The sequence below is a fragment of the Crocodylus porosus genome, unplaced genomic scaffold (genome assembly GCF_001723895.1).
Source record: "Crocodylus porosus isolate Cpor-Errol unplaced genomic scaffold, CroPor_comp1, whole genome shotgun sequence".
NCBI lineage: Eukaryota > Metazoa > Chordata > Crocodylia > Crocodylidae > Crocodylus > Crocodylus porosus.
The window spans coordinates 189,107,689-189,131,701 of record NW_017728886.1 but is presented as its reverse complement, the minus strand read 5'-3'; the positions used below and the strand labels follow the sequence as shown (position 1 = coordinate 189,131,701).

The following is a 24,013-nucleotide window of genomic DNA, read 5'->3' as shown; positions in this document are numbered from 1 at the left end:
TACCTCATCTCTCACAACTAGCGTGAATGAGGGGAGGGGGTCAGAGCTCTGGCTTCCAGCAGGGCTCTTAGCAGATATAAAGTTTGCAAGGGGCCATATCTCACACACTCGCCCACAGATTTATATTTCATTGGAGATACTGATGAGTAGCCTGCAGTGGCTCACCCCAGTTTATCATTAATCATTAAAAAGATGCCACCTCCTCCAACAATTACTGTATTTTCTCAAAACCAATATAAGATTTCCATACCCCCCCCATTTAGCATGGGGGAAAATGCCCTTCCTCTTGAATCTGAGTACAGGGCAGAGGTGGGAGGGGAAGGCAGCTGCTCCAGCTCTGACTTCAACTCCAAACCTGACTCTCAGACAGTCAGAGCCACAGCAGCCATCTTCTCCCAGCTCTGCCTGCCCCTGAGCCCTCTGCCCCGCCCCCTACATCATCTGCCACCACAGCCTCTGCGCCTTTCTCCTGTTACTGTCACGCATGGCTTCAGCTCCAGTCATTCCCAGGGCATGAAGCACATGGAAAACCCTGCCCAGTCAATCACCACCAGCACAGCTCCAGCTCCAGCTCCAGCCCCAGCCCCAGCCCCAGAACATAGCTGTATGGCTGGGCAGGGGTCACACTCCCATGTGCTCTGTGCCCTGGGAAGGAATGGAGCTGCAACTGTATCTGTCAGTAAGAGAGGGGAGAAACAGGCAGAGGCTGTGGGGTACAGGGGTGGGGAAATGGCAGAGGCTCCACAAAGCAGGGGAACAAAAGCTGTGGGAGGGTGGGGGACAAAGACCACAGGAGACAGGAACCAGGGCAAGGCTGCAAGGGCAGGCACAAGGTAGACAGGCAGCAGGGAGTGCAGTCATCACAGCTGCAGGGTGCATCCTGCATACAGAAGAAGAGTTGGAATGTGGGTTAGGTCAGAGGGCAAGGGGACCACCTAGTCCCTCAGCCACCAGACCCTCCCAGCTGCCTGCTCCCTGCCACTGCTTTTACACTGTAGCAGTAGCAGCAGATACATTTAAGACAACCCTCCTATAATACAATTCTATACCTGAAAAATTATAACCTTTTCATATATTTATAATTTTTCCTTAATTTTACCTTAAAGTCCGGTAAATACAGTATTCATATGTGTGCTTCTTATGGCTCTCTATTCAAATGAACATAGTGTTCAGGTGCCAGCCACAGTGCAGGGCCATCCATTTTTAGGTATGCAATAAATACTAAACACATTTACATATGGTACAATAACTTGTTGTCTTCTTACTGTCATGAAATTCTGATGTTTTATGAATGATTTACAATTATCTGACTTCTAACTGGAAACTAGCTTGAAAAATCAGAAAGATCAACTTTTGGACCACACTGAAATGTATGGTTGCATTCTTACTGCAATTAAGAAAGTTAGCAAAAAGGGAAAATTTTTCCAAGAGTCAGAGAGAATTATAAAATAACCTATTAATAGTTTTCATGCTTATTTGAAAAACAAGAACCCTCCCCTCAAAAGAGGAAGCTAATCAACTGACAAGAACAAGAAAGTGAAAAGGTACAAAATGCTGCCAAATGAAGAAAAGGGGAATTCATCCTTTTTCAATCTTAGATATTTTTGCATTAAAATACAAAAGTATTTTCAGACAGAAGTGTATTTTTGAAGTATTTCTTTACATAATTAGCTTTAAATTTCTCTAACTTTTTACAAATGATAATTGTGTACATATATTACATTTTATTGTATAGAGATAAACAAAAAAAACCCCAAAAAAACATTAAGGACAGTAAAAATAGTATGAATGGTTAAGTGTTGCAGGTATGAGACCTGACATCTGCATATGTGAGTTATCTGGGGCAAAACAGAAGAGAATATAATCCTAAAAATCATAGAAAAATATGGCTGAAGGCATCTCAAAAGGCCATCTAGTACTATCCCTACTTGAAGCAGGCCCATCAGTGTCCAAATCATCCCAAATATTTGTCTAATCTACATTTTAAAACTTCTAGTGACAGATGCCACAACCTCTCTATAATCTATACTGACAAGTAACTTCTAATTAAAATGTTTTACAAATATCTAGTCATCCTTAATACAGCACAGCATGAACAAATATTACTGCTTACACAGTGCATTAAGTAAGCAGGTACTATTGCTTGCATTGTAATAAAGTATTATTATCCTATATTTCATAGATACAGAACCAAAAAAATCCATAAAATTTAAGAGGCTTACCCAGCATGAAAAAGGGAGTCTATGGAAGAGGCAAGACTAGAAACCAGGTGACCACATTTCAAATTAAATACTTTCATATCAAAACCACCATAATCTCTTATTATCCTGTCAGAAGTGATACCCAAACTGATATCCTACTCTGGAAGGCCTCGTAGAACCATTCAAGCTTAAAACTGTAGCAGTTTCATAAAAAGCAGGAGTGAGCAGTAGGGCTGTAAAAAGCTATGGTTCCCGATTCAATTCGGTGGAGATTCAGCCCAGTTAGGTGACCAAATCTCCAAATCCAAATCGAATCAGAGGACCCTTTAATCTCTCCAAATCGATTTGGAGATTAGAACAAATTTGGAGATTCGGATGTAGATACAGCTTTAAATGGTGGGGGTTTTTTTTACATACCTCTAGGTAGCAGGGAATCTGAACGCTGCGGAGCTGGGGCAGATGCAGTGTCCCACAGGAGCACAGGGGGTCCTCAGCGTGCTTGGCAGCAGACCCCGAAGTGGACCAGAAGCACTTCCAGTACACTTCCTGATCCACCAGGGAGCCCGTGGGAGGGCCCCCCATGCCCCGCCCCAGCTTGGCAACTGGTGCCTCCTGAGTCAGGGGTGGCACCTAGGGTCCCCCTGTGGCCAACTGCCAAGCCAGGGGAAGTGGGGGGACCCCCCAGTGCACTCCCTGGCAGACCCAGAGGTGAACCAGAAATTCTTCCGGTCCACTTCCGGGTTTGCTGCCAATCACGCTGGAAAGCCCCCCTGTGCTCCTGTAGGATGCTCCATGTGCCTCAGCACTGCAGCGATCCCAGCTGTGCCTGCTACCTCGAGGTATGTAGAAAATAACTTTTAAAGCTGTGTCTGTGTCCAAATCGCCAAATCAGCATCAAATCTTCAGATTCAGATTCACCGAATCGAATCAGGGACAGTCATCCAAATCAACGGGTTGAATCACTGCCCCCAATTTGGGCCATATCCAAATCTGAATAGAATAGGGCCCATTTCATATGGCCCTAGCGAGCAGTTCCTCAAACTCACTGGAAAGGGAATATAGTTCTGCACTAGACTTGCAGACAACACTGCCAGGTGACTTGGTACTAATTTGTAAAAGTATCGATGTCTATATTATACAATCCCTTAAAATTATAGCAAAATTTTGAAAATTTCATAAATTGTGTAAGTGATTTAGGTGGATTTTAAATCTCCATGAAAGTCAATTTAAGATTTATACCCTTAAGCCAGTTGGATCCCATTTAAAAACTTATCTTAAGAGTGTACAGTTATTGGTATTAACTCTTCTAGTCTATTTGAACAAGGAAAATGTTTGGTATTACTATTTATATATTGTAATGTTTTCCTGTAGCTAAAATAATGAACTATAGTCCACAGTAATTCTGAGAGCTATTTTCTGTGTAACAAATCACATAAACATTTGAATAGTACAAGCTGCACAAAATACATTCTATCATTTCTGAAAAACATCAGATTGAAAAATACCTTAGATACAAGCTTATTAAAACAAGTAACATGTTGAAACAATTGCTGCTATCAGGCCAAACTCCAATCTCTTTGAAGTTAATGTCAACATTTCTGTAGACTTAAATGGGATAAGAACACTTGCCTAGTCCTTACTAGCAGTGAATAAAACAAAAAGGCTTTTTCCCCTCATTTAATCTACTTGTCACCTGATGGTGGCTCTCATAACACTATCCATCACAAATTTGGTTATGAAGGAATGGACTTTAATGTGAGGATGGCAACACCTACATATTTTGCAAATAAGTCATTCAAGTATTAGCGTTTATTTAAATTTTACAGTTAATATTGTTTACCTCAAATTATTATTATTGCTGTGGTCAAAAGTGATCTTTACAAATCCAAGAGAAAATACCAAAAAAAAAGTTAGAAACCAGCGGAAACCTATAGAATGATAATACAGAAATAAAATTCCAAAGAAACTTTTATTACCATTCTACTATCAACCATGCCTCTGGATAACCATAGGAGAGATCATCATAGGGCTTCTTTTGTGATACCCTTTACTAAATCAACTGTGCAGCTGGGAGAGGTACTTGCCAAGCTTTCAGATACAAAGCATCGTTTTGAGGTCTCAGGACCCAGCTTCTCCCAACTAAAATAAAAGATATCACAAAAAAACCTTTCCCCAAATATTTTTCCTGGACTATCACAGCTACAACAACCCTCCAATCCTACTGTAGCATGAAGGATACTGAACATATACAATATGACCTGAAGAACGGTGCTTTGGATCCCAAAATAGTGTCAAATATCTTCCCCAACTGTAGTTGATTCAATAAAGAGTATCATTTAAAAAACAAAAAAAAACAAAACAAAAAAACCCCATACACACACATACCTTTGCATACATCTCCTCAATCATAACAGCCACAACAACACTCCAACCCCAGGAAATATCCTCAAGTAACATATATTTTCATAGCTCCAGGGATTGCAACTGCATATGACAATTTACACAGATTGAAAAACCAACACCATTGGTCTATCAGTCACAACTTACAGCTGAATTTGTATAGTTGTATTCCACTAGTATATTTCTGGCACAATTGTTGATGTGTTTAAAACGATCTGGTCCTAACAGGATTCCTCCATACCAACGGGATACCACAACCAAAACATTACGGACATTCAAAATCTGTATAAAAAAAAAAAGTTTATGCATCAACAGTAAAACTAGAGTATTGTACATTGAAAGATTTCTTTCCCCAAAGAAATTCAGATATTTTAAAGGGATTTTTATCAAATCACATTTATTGTTTTTAAATACATGTTCTTTGTATTGTAGTCTGAATCCCTGCCGCATGAATACACTGTGTATCCATATTCTTAACTGTGCCCCAAAATATTGGAGGTAACATCTTGGGCCAGTGTTCTGAAGACCATTGTAATCAGCAGCCTGGGAACATATGGATAAAGCAGAGCACTTGCGAATGCTCTTTTAACGCTCAGGGTCTAGCTTACTGCTATAATAGCACTTAGGGGGAGACCTAAATAGCAAAGAGGTCTTCAGTTTTGAAATAAGTTCCCTTCCCACACTGAACTAATTGTAACGAGTCTTTCAAAATGTATGTATTCATTAAAATGTATGGTAGAGTACGGTATACAGAATTTTATGCATTTATGAAAGATGCTTTCAGTTTTAAGTACAATTACATACTGAACTTGAGACCTTTTTAAAAAATAACAGGAGTAAAATTGAAACAAAAAATCTTGATTTAATATTGCACTGGGCTGTAAAATGAAAAGCACAGAAAATTTTCTAAAAGTTTTATTTTTCATTGCACCCAATTCCTTGTGCATGAATACTGACTGGAAAACTGCATCATCTACCCCTTCTGGTATTCTAAATATTATGCCAGTTCCTCCTTCAAACAGATTTCCCCCCCACCCTGCCCCATGATAGGCAAGAATTGGCATTGCAATGAATGATTGTATTCTCTGTCTAGGAGAGACAGGGTTTCTGTTTTCCAGCAAAACATTGACTATTTCCTACTACTTTCGCTCTCTTTACTCCCCCGTTCTATGTTAGCCGCCCCTAAGCATTTCACAGCCCCATTATTTCTCCCCAATCCCTTTTTATCACCTTTCAAATGAATGTATTCTCAGAAAAACAACTAACCCACTAGTTTGTATTACCAGTTTGTATATATTTTACACATTTCCATTTGCTTGTATACAATTTCATGTATTCCTCAGACATGCTTAAGAATAAATATCAGGAACATGCCAAAAGAAAGGTTTCTTGATTTAAATAACTCCTGGAATGCTAAATCGCTTCTACAAGAATTGATTAATTTTCAGTTTGGATTCAATAGGTGGAGCTGCACCTGTAATTAGCTCATTGGGATTCTTTTTAATTCTTTATAAAGACAATGTTTTGCAGGAGGCTAATTTTCACTATGGTTAAATCTTATACAAATTTACTTGTATAAGACAATCATGCTTGCTATTTCCAGCTAAAATTTCCTAAAATGTTTAGATTTTGAACTAAAAATACACTTAAAAACCAGGAGTAAACATACATAAGAAGTCTGGGTGAAATACAAAATACTCTTTCCTGAGAAAGTTATGTGCCTAACTTTCATCAAATGTTGATAAGATTTAGTGCCTAACTCCCTTAGGTCCTTCTGAAAATCTTTCCCTGAACTTCTTTGAAGATTCAAAGCACAAACCATAGGTAATTATTAATTTATTGGACTAAATTATTTTCTGATGTATCCATGAACTTCAATGGCGCAGCAGTACTGTAACTTTAGGTATAAAATTTGAAGCTGTATAACAAATGGACCCACAAGTAAGCCAGTATAATTACATGTTCAGTGGCATCCTTAGCCCAGATAAGTATGTACGACGTGAAAACTTGTCCTTGTTTATGTAACTGTAAAACAATATCAGATTGAATACTTAAAATATTCCAATATAGGAAAAGTTAAGGAAATTATCTTTAAAAGATTGTTTGGGGCTGTTTTTGCAAAATTCACATTCACAGCAGCTATGAATTCAGGAATAAACTGTCATAGCAAACAGATACCAAGATAACTTTTGAATTCTCAGTTTTAACTTTAACCGGAAAGTGCTATCTTGATTGAAATGTTCTTAGCTTATCTTACACAAGATAAGAATGCTATTGCAGAAGAGGCTACGTGGACCTTCAGTGATTAAGACATATGCCCATTTTTTGTTGTGTAGTTTTTACGATGCAATGTCTAGATGGCACTTTACTGCAAACTGTCCTTTATTCAAAAGGATGTGGAAAGGAAGAACTAGAGCATATTTAACTGCATACAGTCAATCCTCTTTTCCATGGACAGGTATTTGTAAACTAATACTTCTCCCTCAGTTCTTTCAATGGCAGAGGTTAATTTAACCTCCTTTGTAACATTGGGTGGAGTATCCTTAGGCCAGAGATAAGAAAATCAGAGAATTAAGAGAGAATTTATGGTTTAAATTCTTGACACATTGTTTTGAAAAAACAGAGATTGGACATGTTGAAAGTGATATACTTATAAATGCCATAAAAATCTCATATAAAAGCAATAACTATAGCAACAGAAGAAGTGGTTTAACTCACATAATATTTCAGTGAGTATCATCAATTCTAAGTGTTTTTAAGAAGGAAATCAAGAGAACTCAGTGACCAGCTAACTTTGACTGTTTACTACTCCTTTATTTCCTTACCTTTGGGTATTGTGCTTTATGATCCATACAGAATTATTCTTTCAAAACACACTCTCCATGAACTATGATTAAACATTATTGACCATATGGCTGATAGGCACTGAACCTTGAGAAATCACACTTTATGTCACTTGATTGTGTGATATATGTGGAATGCTGAGAGCCCCGGTGCACTTTTAAGAGCGACCAAATTCACAATGTTTACAGACAAAGAATGTGCACACGTTCAAAACAACTCTCAGAGTAAGCAAGCTATCACTAAATACAATTCTACATAAACTAATTTTTCATGACTATACTTTATTACACAAACACTGATATCCAGTGTACTTTCTTGTATGTTTTGCATAAAATAGCATTGGCCATGAGCTAACAAGGAAGGTTTCAAAAACTTCCAAATTAAAAAATGGAGAACATTAAAACAAGTCCTGGAATGTCACTCAAGTGACAATCAACAAAATAAGCATTTTATGAAATAATCCCATGTAAGCGGCGGAATTACTAGGGATTATATGTACTGAGAATGGTGGAACTGCTGAACTAGAAAGTGAACATTTCAAGAAAATCGTGAGTACTCTGCGTGGCTGTGTGTTAAAGGGGCAAATGTGTGTAAATGTTGCTTAAGCCTGTAATATACCATCATTATTGGTTTTCATTTTAAAATGCTGAAATAATACATGAAAAAATTAAATTAACAGTTCCTATTGTGAGGGAACTTCTAAAATTAATTTATGTGAACATGAGGCTAAGAATTCAGGGTAGAGCCCCATCTTCTTTATTTAGAAGTGCTACTCACATGCTTTAGATACGAGTCCCTATTTTAATCAAGAAAAATCATAATGAGAAATTGAAGTCAACTGTAAATAAGGATGTCCTCTTGTGCCCAACATCTTTCCTATATACTTGTTTTGCCTTTCGGCTTGATTCTTTTGTGCTACAAAAGGTATAGGGAGTCAATACAATTCTTCTCTTAAAAACAGACAGGCTGTCAAAACTGTATATGAAATACAACCTACTTTATCTGTGGCACTACACAAGTGAAGTCGATATCCCTAAGAGCTGGAAGGCCAAGTTTGGCAAGCTATACTTTCTTCTGTTTCACTTCTTTGAAAAGCTAAGTAATATACAGAATACTCTCATATGATAGGCTATGTACACAGCAAGAATTAAGACCAGTGTAGGACTTAAAGCAGCAAGTTTTTGTTAAACTTTTCCGATTTTAGAGAGAAATGTAAAACTATCTAGGGCATTTTTACACATGCAGTGGGATGATGCTCCAGGCATTTTAAGTAGCAAGCCATGTTAATTAAAAGCACCTTCACATCACATGCATCAGCATCCCTGTGCTGGAAAAATGGCAGCAGGACACTATGAAATAAAGCTCATTGAATGTGTTTATTTAAAGGCATCCCACTGCCATTTTTCAGTGTGGTGACACTAATACATGAAAATTGTGCTTCTAAGTCATGTTCCAGAAGACTTAATTAATCGAGTTTGCTCTGATGCACTGGATTTCCAGTGTGTCGGAACAGTCCCCTCACACACGTACAGGAGCTGATAAGACAAAGTTTGTTGCCTTTTAACCTGCATAAGATGGAGGAGGCGTCCACCTGCAGCAGTCTCCCCATCATCCTCACAATCCTGTAAGTATGTCTGCTTATCTTCACAGTATATTCTAAAAATAAACAGCATTAGATGCAATACAAAATATTATTAAAGACGTCTAGGATACCTTAGAACAGTTTCATAAACACTATATCAATGTTGCTTTTTCATAATAGATATGTGCACGAAAACAGGATGAGCCTTGAGGTAAATAAATATTTGTGGTTTACATCAAGGCACAAATGTCTGGTGACTGTCTTTACAGGCTTTTACAAATGCATTGACTCCCTCATGTAAATTGGCAATTGACTATCACAAAGTAAAATAACCTAGTCGAGGCAGGCTTAGCTTAACTAGACCTGAAGGATTTTGGCAAGTAACTTCGAATTAAAATGTTTTACAAATATCAAGTCATCCTTAATACAGCGTTGCATGAGCAAATATTACTGCTTACACACTGCATTAAGTAATCAAGTATTATTGCTTGCATTGTAAGAAAGTATTATTAGCCTATATTTCAAAGATACAGAACCAAAAAAATCCATAAAATTTAAGACTTACCCAGCATGTAAAGGGAGTCTATGGAAAAGGCAAGATTAGAAACCAGGTGATCAAATTTCAAACTAAATACTTTCACATTAAAACCACCTTAATCTCTTATGATCCTGTCAGAAGTGATCCCCAAAAGGATATCAGATATTACCCTTACCAGATATTACCAGATGGATTTTATGGATACCTGGTCAGATATTACCTCCAAAATTACATCAGAGACAAAAAGAAGTTCTATATCAGGAAGAGAGTCCAGGAAACTCTAGGACTTCTGGTAAAACGACCACTGATTTCAATGAAGTCGAGATTTTCATCGCCAGTCTGAAATTACTCCTGAGATTTACCTCCAAACTTCCCATTCTACTTTCTGCCAGGAACGGCTTTGTACATGGACATTACAAGAACTATACACCCCAGAACAGTTAGTTTATATGAAAGCAGAATGGTTTCAATCCAGTTTCAAAAATAAAATCCTCCACACAGCTGGTGTCCGACTGCTTGTTTCCTAAATGATTTCATAACTTTGTAACATTGTAACTTTGTACTTAAGAAGTCATGTTAGCAAAATAGGGTTTTTATGTTGCTTTTAAGAAAATTTGGTGACACAAAGTGACAAGTGCCAGGTAGGCAGCAATAAGAAATTAAACTCTCTCATCACAGACAGATGCAGCAGAGATGAACTTTTAAGTCCTAAATATTCTTAAAGTATACATCTCCATTTCCTACAGCCATACTACTGCGAGAGGACTGGTCAGTATCCATCCCTGGTGCTACAGATCATAGGCTTCTTTGCTAATTCTACTGAGCTCTGGGGGGCTGGATTCCTCCCCCGCCCCCACTTCCCCTCCCAATTTCACTAAGATCTAATAAACTCTGTATGAGCAGGGTTTTTTAATCTCAGTATTCCAAAGATGTATGACTGGATGCAGAAAAAATGATGATGTAGGTTGCTCTCAGAGCACATGCTATCACTCTGTAGGTATTCTAATGCTTTATTTAAATCCAGATGCATTTTAAGAGTTATGAACATATTTAAAAAGTTTCTAGCTTTCCCTTTATTTTACATCTCTGATCTCATGATTTCTATAAGTTCATATACCAATAATGAATATTAACACATTTCATGTACAGTTATGGCTGACCAAGAAATATGCCAAAAATTGATTTAATTGGCCAAGAGAATAATTTATTTGAGGGATTCCCTCTGAACAGTGTTTTACTTCTTCGACACCTCTCAAAAGCTTGCAAAAGTGCACTGAAAGTTCTTTAATCACAGCTTACCGATAGGCATATATGTTGTGTGTAGCATTCTCTATTTTCTTATTCTCATACAATTTGTCCAGAACTGTTTTCACCTGGAAAAACAACAAATGTGCATCTTTTAAGAGTATAGTTTGTTATGTAGGATTTGTTAACTAATATTAAATTAATACTATCAAACAGTAATTTTACTCTAATAAAAAATGTTTGGCTGGTCTTTCATTCAAATTATACAAGTTACTACTACCCACTTCTCTCTGTGGCTCTGATTCAGGAAAGTACTTTAGCAAATCTTTACCCATATAAATAGTCCCACTGCATTCAGCACTTTACTGAATCAATATGAAAAGCAACATTTTTTTGGTGAAACCATAGAATCATACAGAAGCACGGATGCAAGGGACTTCCAGAGGTCATCTAGTCCAATCCCCTGCCTAAAGAAAGATCCAAACCATCCCATACACATAAAACTCAACTGTAAGACTGTTATCAGTCCTGACACAACACAGATCTAACATGCCAAAGCTAAAGTATGGGAACCACGGCAACCGATGTCCTGCTTCTATGAAATTCTATCAATATATGCTCAAGCACTCACAGGCAGAAGGTCACACCCCTCCGCTACAGAAGAAGGCAAACCACACCAGTCCACCCCCAATATAATCATGGGATAACATTCATTCCTGACCCTAAACGTGGCAATCGATTTAACCCCAAGTGGAGGGGTAAAATCCTCTAGCTAGGAACATCTGGCTTTGGTCTCAGGCGGAGCACTGACACACCCAACCTTGACTGTAGCCAATACCCAATGCCTTTGAGGAAGCCTTAAAAAAATCCTGACACATAGTAAAAAGGGGGGTGGGAAAAGGACAATCACCAAAGCCCAGAAGCCTGGGACATACCCATAGCAGAACATACACCTAAATCACCCCAACCCCAGTGGCTGTCCAACCTCTTCTTGAACACCTCCAGCAATGGAGAGTCCAGAACTTCCCAAGGCAGTCTACTCTACTGCCTCAATATTCTAACAGTGAAGAAGTTATTTCTGAATATTCAGTCTAAACTTACTTTCCTGCAACTTCAAGCCACTGGTCCACATCCTCTGATCTGCAGTGATCTTCTTTATGGCAGTCCTTCAAGTATTTGAAGGCTGCTATCATGTCCCCTCTTTTTAAGCATCTTTTCCACAAGCTGAACATTCCTAGCTCCTTCAGCCTCTCCTTGATTTGCTATCCAAACCCTTTATCCTCTTCACTGCACACCTCTGAATTGCTGGATCCTCTTCTACTAGACCCAACAATATTGTTGGGAAAAATGTTAAACAAGTTTTTGCAAACAAAGTGCCCTTCCTCAAGTCTTGACTAACATCTCCCAATTGTACAGCTGGTCCAATAAAAAATACCACAAAACCCCCTTGCATTCTGCATGCTTCCTGGAGCATCACTGCCATGCTACCACTCCAACCCTATTACTGAGTCAAGGCATACGCAACCACATTTAGAGCACCCATCATCTAGATCAGTGGTTCCCAAACTTTTTTATACCAGGACCCATTTGTAAACATCAATGGCTAGTCCTGACCCAGTGCAGCCCTCTCTCCTGATCTGGTGCCCCCTTGCCCCAGCCCCACAGTGTGTGAGACAGGGGGGAGGGGGAGGGGAGAGGTGTGGAAGCAGCCCCTCACAGGCTGGAACTCTGTCAGCCTGCAAGTGAAAAGCCATGGTTTCCCATTTTTGTCTCCTTTAAAGGCGAATCCTTTTTAAAGTTTGTCCACAGCCCTTTCACTTGTGACCCACTTTTGGGTCATGACCTATGGGTTGAGAAACACTGACCTAGATCGATCAGGGCGGTCAAATATGTAGCCCACAGCGCCATTCCAATTCTACTGATGGGCCAGAGACTTTTGGGGCTTTGCTGCTAGTGGGCATGGCCAACCACAGAATTTGGGGCCCCACTGGACATGGCCATCAGAAACAGATGGGCAAGCATGGGTTGTGCTAACAGAGCCCAACTAACCCTATGACCATTTCATAGAATCATGGAAAAGTTAGGGTTGGAAAGAACCTCAGGAGGTTATCTACTCCAACGCCCTGCTCAAAGCAAGACCATCCCAGCCAAGGCTCTGTCTACCTAGGTCTTAAAAACCTTCAAGGATGGAGAGTCCACAACCTCTCTGGCTAACCTGTTCCAGTGTTTTACTACCCTCCTAGTGAGAAAAGTTTTCCTAATATCTAACCTAAATTTCTCTTGCTGCAACTGGAGACCATTGCTCCTTGTTCTGTCATCTGCCACCACTGAGAACAGTCTAGCTCCATCCTCTGAAACCAGCCTTCAGGTAGTTGAAGGCTGCTATTAAATCCCTCCTCAATCTTCTCTTCTCCAGACAAAATAACCCCAGGTTCTTCAGCCTCTCCCCAGAAGTCATATACCCCAGCTCCCTAACCGTTTTCACTGCCCTCTGCTGGACTCTCTCCAATTTGTCCACATCTTTTCTGTATTGGAGGGGCGCAAAACTGGACACAGGACTCCAGTTGTGACCTCACCAGTGCCAAATACAAGGGAATAATCACTTCTTTCGATCTGCTGGCAACGCTCCTAGTAATGCAGCCCAATATGCCATTAGCCTTCTTCACAACAAGGGCATACTGTTCACTCATTCAGCTTACTGTCCACTGTAACCTTTAGGTCCTTTTCTGCAGAGCTGCTGCTTAGTACAGGCTGGGAACCAACTGGCTGAGTCACGGCATTGTTCTGTCCCATGTGCAGGACTTTGTCCTTGTCCTTATTGAACCTCATGAGATTTCTTTTGGTCAAATCCTTCAATTTGTCAAGGTCTCTCTGAATCCTAGCCCTACCCTCCAACATATGTACTACTCCCCGCAGCTTGGTGTCATATGCAAACTTGCTGAAGGTGTACTCTATCCCATCTTTAGGTCATTGATCAAAATATTGAACAAAAACAGCTCCAGGACCAACCCCTGGGGCACTAGACAGTTTTCTGACTCATAGGGTAGTAGTCAATGTCTGGACCATCAATCTGCTTTACATTCTATTCATCCAATCTGTACTTCCTTAGTTTCCCTGTGAGAATGTTGTGGGAAACTGTATCAAAAGCCTGGCTGAATTCAAGGTACATCACACATCCACTAGTCTCTCCATCTCCACAGAGCCAGTCAGCTCATCATAGAAGGCAATCAGGCTGGTCAGGTATGACCTGCTTTTGGTGCATCCACACTGACTGTTCCTAATCACCTTCTTCTCCTCCAAGGGCTTAGAAATAGATTCTGTGAGGACCTGCTCCATAATTTTTCCAGGAACTGAGGTGAACTGATAGGTCTGTATTTCCCCGGATCCTCCTTCTTCCTTTTTTGAAAGACAGGGCACTATATTTACCTTATTCCAATCATCTGGGACCTCTTCCGATTGCTATGAGTTTTTAAAGATGATGGCCAGAGGCTCTGCGATCACATCGGCCAACTCCCACAGTGCCCTCGGCAGATATCCAGCCCCATGGCCTTGCACACATCCAGATTTTTTAAATAGTCCCGCACCTGTTCTTTTGCCACTGTTGGATGCTCACCTTCTCCACAAAGTGTGCTGCCAGGTGCAGTAGTCTGGGAGCTGACCTTGCCTGTGAAGACTGAGGTTAAAAAGGCATTGAGTACTTCAGCCTTCACTGCATCTTCTGTCACTAGGTTGCCTCCCCCATTTAGTAAAGGACCCGTACTTTCCCTGATCCTCCTCTTGTTGCTTACATGCTCGCAGAACCCTTCTTGTTACCCTTCATGTCTCTTACTAGCTGCAACTCCAACTGTGCTTTGGCTTTGCTGATTTCACCCCTACATGCCTGAGAAATACTCCTATACTCCTCCCTAGTTGTCTGTCTAAAGTTCCACTTCTTATAAGCTTTCCTTTTGTGTTTTAGCCTGCTAAGCCAAGCTGGTCCTCTGCCATACTTTCTGATCTTCCTGCACATCAGAATGGTTTGTTTCCTTAAAGTACTGTCAATTCTCCTGGACTCCTCTCCCTCTCAGACTGGCCTCCCACAGGATACTGCCTATGAGCTCCCTGAGTGAGTCAAAGTCTGCTTTTCTGAAGGCCAGGGTCCATTCTCTGCTGCCCTCCTTCCTTCTTTTCCTCGGGATCCTGAACTCAATCATCTGATGGTCACTACTGCCCAAGTTACCCTCCACTACTATTCCCTGTTTGCAAGCAACATGTCAGGAAGAACACAGCCCCTAGCTGTCCTCTTTAGCACTTGCACCATGAAATTGTCCCCAGCACTCCCCAAAAACTTCCTGGATTGCCTGTGCACTGCTGTACTGTCCTCTCAGCAGATGTCAGGGAGATTGAAGTCCCCCATGGGAACCAGGGCCTTTTATCAGGAAACTTAGCTAGAAGAAAACCTCACCTACCACATCCTCCTGGTCTGGTGATTTATGGCCACAACACCACCCTTGTTGCTCTCCCCTCTGACCCTAAACCAGAGACTTTCAGCAGGCCTATCTCCAGTTTCACACTGGGCCTCTGAGCTGATAGCTTTTTTACATAAACAGCAGCTCCTCCTCCTCTTCTCCCCCATCTGTCTTTCCTGAACATTTTATACCCATCCATGACAGTGCTCCAGTCATGCAAGCTATCCCACCAAGTCTCTGTTATTCCAAATGCATAGTTCCATGACTGTGTGAGGACTTCTAATTCTGACTACTTGTTTTCCAGGCTCTGTGCATTCATGTATAGATGCCAAGGGTGGCTGGTAAACTCAGAGATAGATGGGGCGGAGGGCATAAGTGGAGGGAGAAAAAGAAAATGGGGTGGGAGGGCTGAAAATGCGTGAGCACCCCTCTGCCCCCAGGAAAGTCTGTGGGGGGAGGAAGAAGGGCCGTGGTGGGGAATGGGTCTGGGACTGGGCAGGGATCAAAACACAGCTGGGCCCAGGATTGGGGCTGGAGCTGGGGGCAGGGCCTGCTGCGCCCATCCCTTCCCCAGTGCCCAGGAGTCATTGCCCAGTGCTGGCAACCCCTGTAAATTTGCCAAGGAGAACAGAACATGAGCCCCTGTCCCCTTTACCCTTGCACCAAGCCCTGAAGTCACTTTATCTGCTCAGGGTCTCCACAGGGAGTATCACTGGTACCCACATGGATGAAGAACGTGGGGTAGTAGTCAGATGGCCAGATGAGTCCCAGTAATCCTTCCATGACATCTTGGATCTGGACAAGCAGCAGACCTCCCAAGACAACAGGTCAGGCCAGTAGATAGATGCTTCCATCCTCACCAAAGGGGAGTCTCCAACCACCACCCATCGCTGCTTCTTGGTAGCAGTGGTATCTTTCCAACCTTGGGGAGGCCTGGCCTGTCCTCCACCACCAATGGAATATGCTCCTTCTCCTATAGTGCTAGGGCTCCATATCTGTTCTCCAGGCCAACTGCTACAGGTGGAGACAAAGACTTTTGCTTGCTACCAGAAGTCACAAGCTTCCAGCTTCCACCTTTCTGGGAGTCCTTGTCCGCTCCCTTGTCTAGCACTGGCTTTAGCAGTCCTTCCTCCACAGTTCTAGAGGTCTCCTTCAGCATTTAATCAATGAAGTACTCATGTTAAAGGATGCTTCAGAGCCTTGCCACCTCCCTCCTATAGCTCTCTTGCTTGCTCCTTGAGGAACACTACAAGGAGGCACTGCTCACATCACAGGCACTCCCCAACCTGGATGGCACTGGAATGAACCTGTAAGCCACAGTTTACACAGCACCAAACCAGGACGTGGGTGGAAGCCTTGACAGTGAGCAGTCTTGCCTGGACAGACACCTCACAGGGGCAAGCAGAAGCAGTGGCAGTGGCTCTGGCACTGCAGTGTCCTCCAGCCATTTCTCTAGGTCTCAGTCTGTTGCCCCTGTCTTGCCCCTCTTCTTCCAACCTGATGTTCCCTAGCAAATTCACCTGTAAGCTGTCCTGTCTATTGCTCCTTGCCCCAAAAAGTTCCTTTTCCCCTGCTTCCTCTCACCAAGCTTAACGGTTCCTCTTTAAAGCAGGGGGCAACAAACTGCTTGCTGCCCCTGTTCACTCACTCCGTGGTTGCTTGGGGAGTCTCCTTTTATACCCTGCTGGGCCTGGATTCACAGCTGCTTGGCTTGTAGCCACTTAGCCCATTACCTCTACCAATGCACCTAGTCCTGCCACAGCTACCACTTGCCCTGTGGATGCAGAATTCTGGCTTAGGCCACAGAGTGAATTTGACATTCCTTAAGGATTAAAAGATTTTACAACATTCTGCCCTGAACATTTGCATGTAATTCCTGAAAGCATCAGTGGTACTTACACATAGCATAATGTAAAGACAACACCATGACACTATTAATGGAAGCACAAATTTGCTACCATCACTGCTATACATGAGCATGCACTGCACACAGGAAGAACTCACATAACTTGCAGAGCAGTCTCTAAATTGTACATTGTGTAAGTTTCACAGACATACATTTTATAAACTCAGCAGACTACTGGGCTCTCATGAGTATTCTGTTGATACTTTTTTGTGGAACAGTACTAACATTTTCTTTAAAAATAAGTCCAATTCATTATATTCAGTTTCTATTACGCACACCTGCAGCTTCATTCCAGCAAGCAGCATTTTAAATTACTTCTCTTATGTAATACATACACTACAGTATATGAACACCTAAGCCTTAGAATCATTGAAAGTTAGGGTTGGAAGGGACCTCAGGAGGTCATCTAGTTCAACCCCCTGCTCAAAGCAGAACCATCCCCAACTAGATCATCCCAGCCAAAGCTCTGTCTAGCCAGGTTTTGAAAGCCTGCAAGGATGGAGTTTCCACCACCTGTCTGGGTAACCTATTCCAGTGTTTTACTACTTTCAGCTGCCAACTAGACATCAAGCCATTGATTACAACCCTGTGAGCCTGGTGCTCCAGCCAGTTTTCTATCCACCTTGCAGTCCATTCATCCAGCCAATATTCCCTTAGCTTGCCTGGGAGAAAATTGTGGGAGACTGTATCAAAAGCCTTGCTAAAAATCAAGGTACACCACACCCACCAGTCTCCCTGCATCCACAGAGCCAGTCATTTCATCATAGAAAGCAATCAGAGTGGTAAGGCACGACCTGCCCCTGGTAAATCCACACTGACTGTTTCTAATCACCTTTTTCTCCTCCAAGTGCTTACAGCTTCTTACTGGTTTTTCCTCTTATGATTTCTTTTAAGTTGTACCATATACAAAATTAACAACCAGAAAAACATAAGTTTAAAAAATATATATTATATTTTTGTGACTTTGTTTTGATACGCACAGAAATAATACATTAATAGAACTATTCAAAATATTTTCATTTGATCAGTTTTCCATTGAACATGGATGTTTCAATTAAGTCATCATTTTGTGAAATCACACCAACTGATGACATGTCCTGAAAAGACCAGCTCTGAAGTGGGAAATTTCCGACTTGGAAACATTTCAGTAAAGAAAAATCTTAAAATGTTGGTTTAAAATGAAACTTTCATTTTGAAAAGTATATTTATAAGCTTTTATTACTTACATTATTTCATGATGCCAGTATTAGTATAAACTGATGTGATATGATGTGCCATCTTACATATGACTGTGATGTCATAATATGCCATGCCATAAAAATATAAAAATAAGATATCCTGCCTATATTAACACTATTAAAGGAAATGAAACAATACTGATTATAGTATCTTAGGACTCCTATACACATGCAAGAAGACTGCTCCAACACACTGTAATTATAGCACGTTGGAACAGTCTTGATTAATCAAGTCTCTTAGAGCATGGTAATTACCACGCTCCAGCACACTCCCAGCATCGTATATACCAGTGTTCAATGAGCTTTGGTTCAAAGTGCCCCATCAACATTTTTCAGCGCAGGGACACTGATACACATGACACTCTGGGAGCTTTTCATTAGTGCAGCTCTTGGAGCTGTGCTAATTAAAGCACCCCCCGCCCCAACACACACACCCCTCCCACAGCACATCTATTTTCTGAATCAGTGTGTTTTTAGAGGAACAGCTGCTCTCAATAACGTAGAAAACTGATTCCAGGCCAATACAAGGATATCAAAAACAGCCGCTTCACTGGTTAGAAGAGTGAAACAGAGATCCCTTATAGGGTTTGGCAATGAGTGCTTAATTTTCTAGAACAAAGTGACAGGAACTCTCTCCTTGTTACTTGGTAATAAAACAGACGGATGCTTGTTTTCAACAAGAAAAATATATTAAGCAGGCAATGTTCTAATCTGAAAAGCAGTATTTTGCATCACACTTGCATAACTTGGAATCATTTTTCCTGCTTGCTAAAAATAGCTACTCCTCTAACTAGTACATTAAGCACTTTTTGGCTGAAAATGTCACACAGTTTCATTACAACAAAAACAAGAGATACATTTTTGTGGGTTACATATGTAGATCCAGGGTACCAGCCACTTTTTACTACAAAGTGTGTTCCAGTTTTCATGTTGCTAAATCATTTGTTTTAGTGCAAATATGACAGGGGGGAGGGGCATCGGCTTGTGTGTCTGATTTGTACAGCAAGTATTATAATCTTGTTTTCTATATTTGAGATCTGGTCTCCTCTTCTCTAGTTAGGTAATTTCAAGAAGAAGCTGCACTGTGCAAATACCTGAGGCAGAAAAGGCACTTGTGGCTTCCTTTTTAAAAAAAAGGTGCAAATGTTTACTAGAACCAAGTAACCTGGCCTCTAGTCACCTACAAACCAGGAGGAAGTGGTGAATGAGGCTTTCTTCAAACAACTAACAGAAGTTTCCCAATGACAAGTCCTGCTTCTCATGGAGGACTTCAATCACCCTGACATCTGCTAGGAAGGCAACACAGCAGTGCGCAGGCAATCCAAGAAATTTTTGGAAAGTATTGGGAATAACTTGCTGGTACAAATGCTGGAGTGGCCAACTAGAGGCCATGCTCTTCTTGACCAGATGCTCACAAACAGGGAAGAACTGGTGGGGAATGTAGTATAACGGAGGGTGTCACAGCACACTATGGCGCCCTGCTCCTTTAAAGAGCTGAAACTGCTAGGGAAAGAGCCCTAGCAGTGAGGTGGAAGCCCCAGCTGCCGGTTACCAAGGCAGCCAGAATGAGCTAGTGGCCCACAGCTGTCAGCAGTCAGCTGCCCAGAAGGGGCAGGGCCTGACTCATATATAAACCCAAAGGCTGAGGCCGGAAGGGCAGTTCCCTGCCAGCAGCAAAGGAAGAAGGGCGCAGCACTTGGGGTGCACCGACCCCTGGCGCCAGAGGGGGCGCAGAACTTTGCAGGGCCTTGAGGAGCAGAGCGAAACTGAGCTGCAGAAAGCCCGAGCACCAGCGAGGTACGGAGCCAGACTGGGCTGTGGAGGGCCCAGGGAGGACAAGGGGGCCAAATTACAACAAGGCCCAGACCAAACAACATTGGTACCATCTCCAAGGCTTAGGGTGTGGTAAAGGGGTGGTTGGAGCCACGCATAGCCCATAAGGCTAGGGTGCCCCAAAACACCCATTGTGACATCTGTCTTGGAGCGGGATCCACCAGGGGTCCAGAAACCCACGGGGTCCAGAGAGTCAATCAAGACTGTGTCCAAGAGGACTGAAAGGCAGCCTCCCTATCATTCATACCATTAAAGACATGGTGGGCAAGAATCGAGGATGCCCATTGGGCCAACTTGGCACGGTAAGGGGCCTTGGGAAATCACGACCCTCCTCAAGGACCCCCGTCCCGTGACAGGGCAACTTAGCCAGCAGTGACCACAGAACGATTCAGTTCAGGATCCTGAGGAAAGGAAGGATGGAGAACAGCAGAGTATGGACCCTGGACTTCAGAAAAGCAGGAGTCAGTCTCGCTCAATGTCTTCATCAATGACCTGGAAGATGGCATAGAGTACACCCTCAGCTTATAGATGATGCCAAGCTGGGGGGAGCAGTAGATATGCTGGAGGGTAGGGCTAGGATTCAGAGTGACCTAGACAAATTGGAGGACTGGGCCAAAGAAGGCTAACAGCACACTGGGCTGCATCAGTAGGTGTGTTGCCAGTAGGTCAAGGGAAGTGATTAGTCCCCTCTATTCATCACTGATGAGGCCACATCTGGAGTACTGTGTTCAGTTTTGCCCTCTTTCCCCCCCCACTACAGAAAAGATGTGGACAAATTGGAGAGGGTCCAAACAAAAATGGTGAGGGGGCTGGGGAACAAGATGTATGAGGAAAGACTGAGGGAACTGGGCTTATTTAGTCTAGAGAAGAGAAGACTGAGAAGGGATTTAATAGTAGCCTTCAACTACCTGAAGGGGGGTTCAAAAAAGGATGAAGCTAGACTGTTCTCAGTGGTGTCAGATGACAGAACCAGAAACAATGGTCTCAAATTGCAACAAGGGGAGTTTAGGTTAGATATTAGGAAGAATTTTCTTACCGGGGGGTAGTAAAGCACTGGAGTTTGTTGCCCAGAGAGGTGGTGGAATCTCCATCCTTGCAGGCTTTTAAGACCCAGCTAGACAAAGCTTTGGCTGGGATGATCAAGTTGGGGATGGTCCTGCCTTGAGCAGGGGGTTGGACTTGATGACCTCCTGAGGTTCCTTCCAACTCTAATTATCTATGATTCTACACAAGGGGATCAGACCCCTAGCATAACTGGCTAACTGGGCAGTTTTTTTAATCAATTGGTTAAGAGGAAAAACAGTAAGCAGGGCAAGCCCTGATTGGAAAAGCTTGGGTGATGTCATGCCAGGCTGTATAGGAAACACTCAGATAAGGTTCTCTCTCTTTTTGGGGACTTGAGTGAGAGCTGCTATAGAGGCTGCTGAATTGGGAGCCAGAAAAACTGATCCCTTGTGGGAAGGGGTCTCCCCTCCCCTGCCCTTCACTGGAGAAGGGAGTTGGAGCTATGTGAAGGGGAAATACAAGGTATACTAATAGAAACTGTCTCAGAGTTTAAGACTAAGCTCTTGTCTTTCTTTCCCCCGTTTTCCTTTGAGTTTTGAGTAGGATAATACTATGGGGAGGTATTAATCCCTGGAACAGACTAACCAGGTTTGGAGCCTGGCAATTTCTGGGCCAGATTTAAGGCACTGAGTAGGATAATACAGTGGAGGTAGTAACCCCTTCAGCAAACTCACTTGGAAAGGAATGGAGTCCTGGCAGTTATTGGCCAGGACAGGCCTGACCTTCCCCCTTTGTTTTCTAGCATAATTGTAGAGCAGAGACCAGGGGTGTTGACAGGTATGAAAAAACCCCCCCAAAACTGTGCTTAACTGGAAGAAGTAGAGCATTAGTTTGACCTGGCTCTGCAACATCTGTATAGATCAGGCCCTTCAGCAGGCCTTTTTGATGCTATTATCTAATAGCTGCTTCAATTATTCTAATTGCTATTAGATAAAAGCTCCCAATCTATACAGATACTGGGCAAGTCAGATCCCACTAACACAATGTCTCTTCTGGACATGCACTGGGCTCAGCACAGGCATGCCAAGTTTAAAGTAAAACACAGTCTGTAAGCCACCTAGATGTCCAGGCCACTGTCTGCTAGGCCTGGCACTTGTCGCTTGGTCCAGGCCCAGCACATAATGGCCTGGCTGTCTTTTATTGTCTAGTCCACACCCAGTGAAAAAGGGCCTGGCCCTTTTTTTTTGAGTTTGTTTGTAGCTTTCTGCCATAGCAGACCTGGGGGATTGGCACCACGAATTTGAGTGCAGAATGCTGACAGAAGCTGCAGTTAACCCCTCAAAGCCACCATGTGGAAGTGGAGATCAGTGCCCTACACCTTCCCAGGAAGCAATGAAGAGCACTTTGCAACAGAGAAGGACCTATGCCCTATAGCAGCTCTCTGCAGCACAGCAAACCCGAGGAGCAGCTCATAAGACTCTCCGGTGTGGCCCCCCCTCTCCAGCCCATTGCTGAAGGGCAGATACAGGGGGTACAAGCCCTTGTACCAGAACTACCGTTTGTGGACCCCGCCAAATCCCAGACTGTTTGAGCATGGGTGAAGCCTCCCCAAGACATAACTGGTACTGTTTTAAGTTGCATTTGGTGTCTTCCTTTGCTCTCCTTGCCCTCGTTTTCTGTAATAAATCTGTCCTTTGTGTTTATACTGCTTGCAAGAAGGGGGTTTTGTTTATGGGGGGACACCCCAGCCAAATTCAGGGATCCCAGATTTTTCGGTGGAGGCTCAAGCCATAGTAAAAATTTATTGGGTAGCCCAAAATTTGAACCCAGCCTTGCTGCTGCTAACCAGTACCCAGCAGATGAGTTACACAAAATAATACATTTCAACCAGTGTCCTTAATGATTTAAAAAAATGAAATAAAATAAATTATTTTGGCTATTATACATATGTCAGAATATAATATATTATGGTATGATGTCACATAATGCCCTATTATTGTGATTAGGAAATAACAGTAAAAGATGAAATAAAAGCTTAAAAACCTATTTTCAAACTACATTTTTCCAAACTTCTCTTTTTAGAATTTCTATTTCATGGGAAATATACAAATATGCATCCGCATTTTGATTAGAAATATAAACAAATTTCATTTTACAACTTCCTGTGAAGTAGAAGTTTCTGATTTTAAGTAGCTCTGTCTATTAACAAACTTCTGCTATCCCTGCTTTCAATAGTTGGTAAATCAATGCTAGTTCCTTTTCTACATCTAATTAAGCAGACTATCAATTGTTCTGCCCTGATCAACTCAGTCTAGGAAAGAAAAAACATTGAAGAACATGCTATTTAAAAACATTATACATAATTAATACTAATTTGAGCACAAAAAAAAAGTATTTGTCTTTCTAATATTATGCATTTTCCATTTTTCCCCAGAGTAAATTCAGGCAGTATACTGTAAAAAATAAAAAACACGATACTGCAACAAAAATTACACTTTTCAAAGGGACTGTTGCTTTAGTAACTTTTTTCACTAAATGTCATTATGTTTTTCTTTAAAAATACTGGAAGAGGACTATATATCACTCAATACACTTTCAGAAATGTACCTGATTGGATTAATTTAAATTATGTGATGTAAGGATCATCACCCACCTGAGACTGCCAACCTAAAATAGTACATGACAATCTATTAACCATCAGGCTCTCAAAAGTGTGACGTAAAAGGCTCATTATATACTTGTATGCCTCATGTCCCTTCAAGATGTGCACATA

The 24,013-nt window shown here is 41.8% G+C and overlaps 1 protein-coding gene across 1 annotated transcript in view; it reads right to left on the bottom strand.

Moving 5' to 3' along the window:
* The window catches only part of IMPACT (impact RWD domain protein), a 40,469-nt gene that overhangs the window by 1,493 nt on the left and 14,963 nt on the right, over positions 1–24,013 (bottom strand). The window contains exons 8-10 of the mRNA XM_019547135.1: positions 10,865–10,938; positions 9,011–9,101; positions 4,749–4,883 (exon numbers count right to left, since the gene is read on the bottom strand). Of these exons, the coding sequence (XP_019402680.1) occupies positions 4,749–4,883; positions 9,011–9,101; positions 10,865–10,938 (300 nt within the window). The remainder of the gene's footprint in view (positions 1–4,748; positions 4,884–9,010; positions 9,102–10,864; positions 10,939–24,013) is intronic.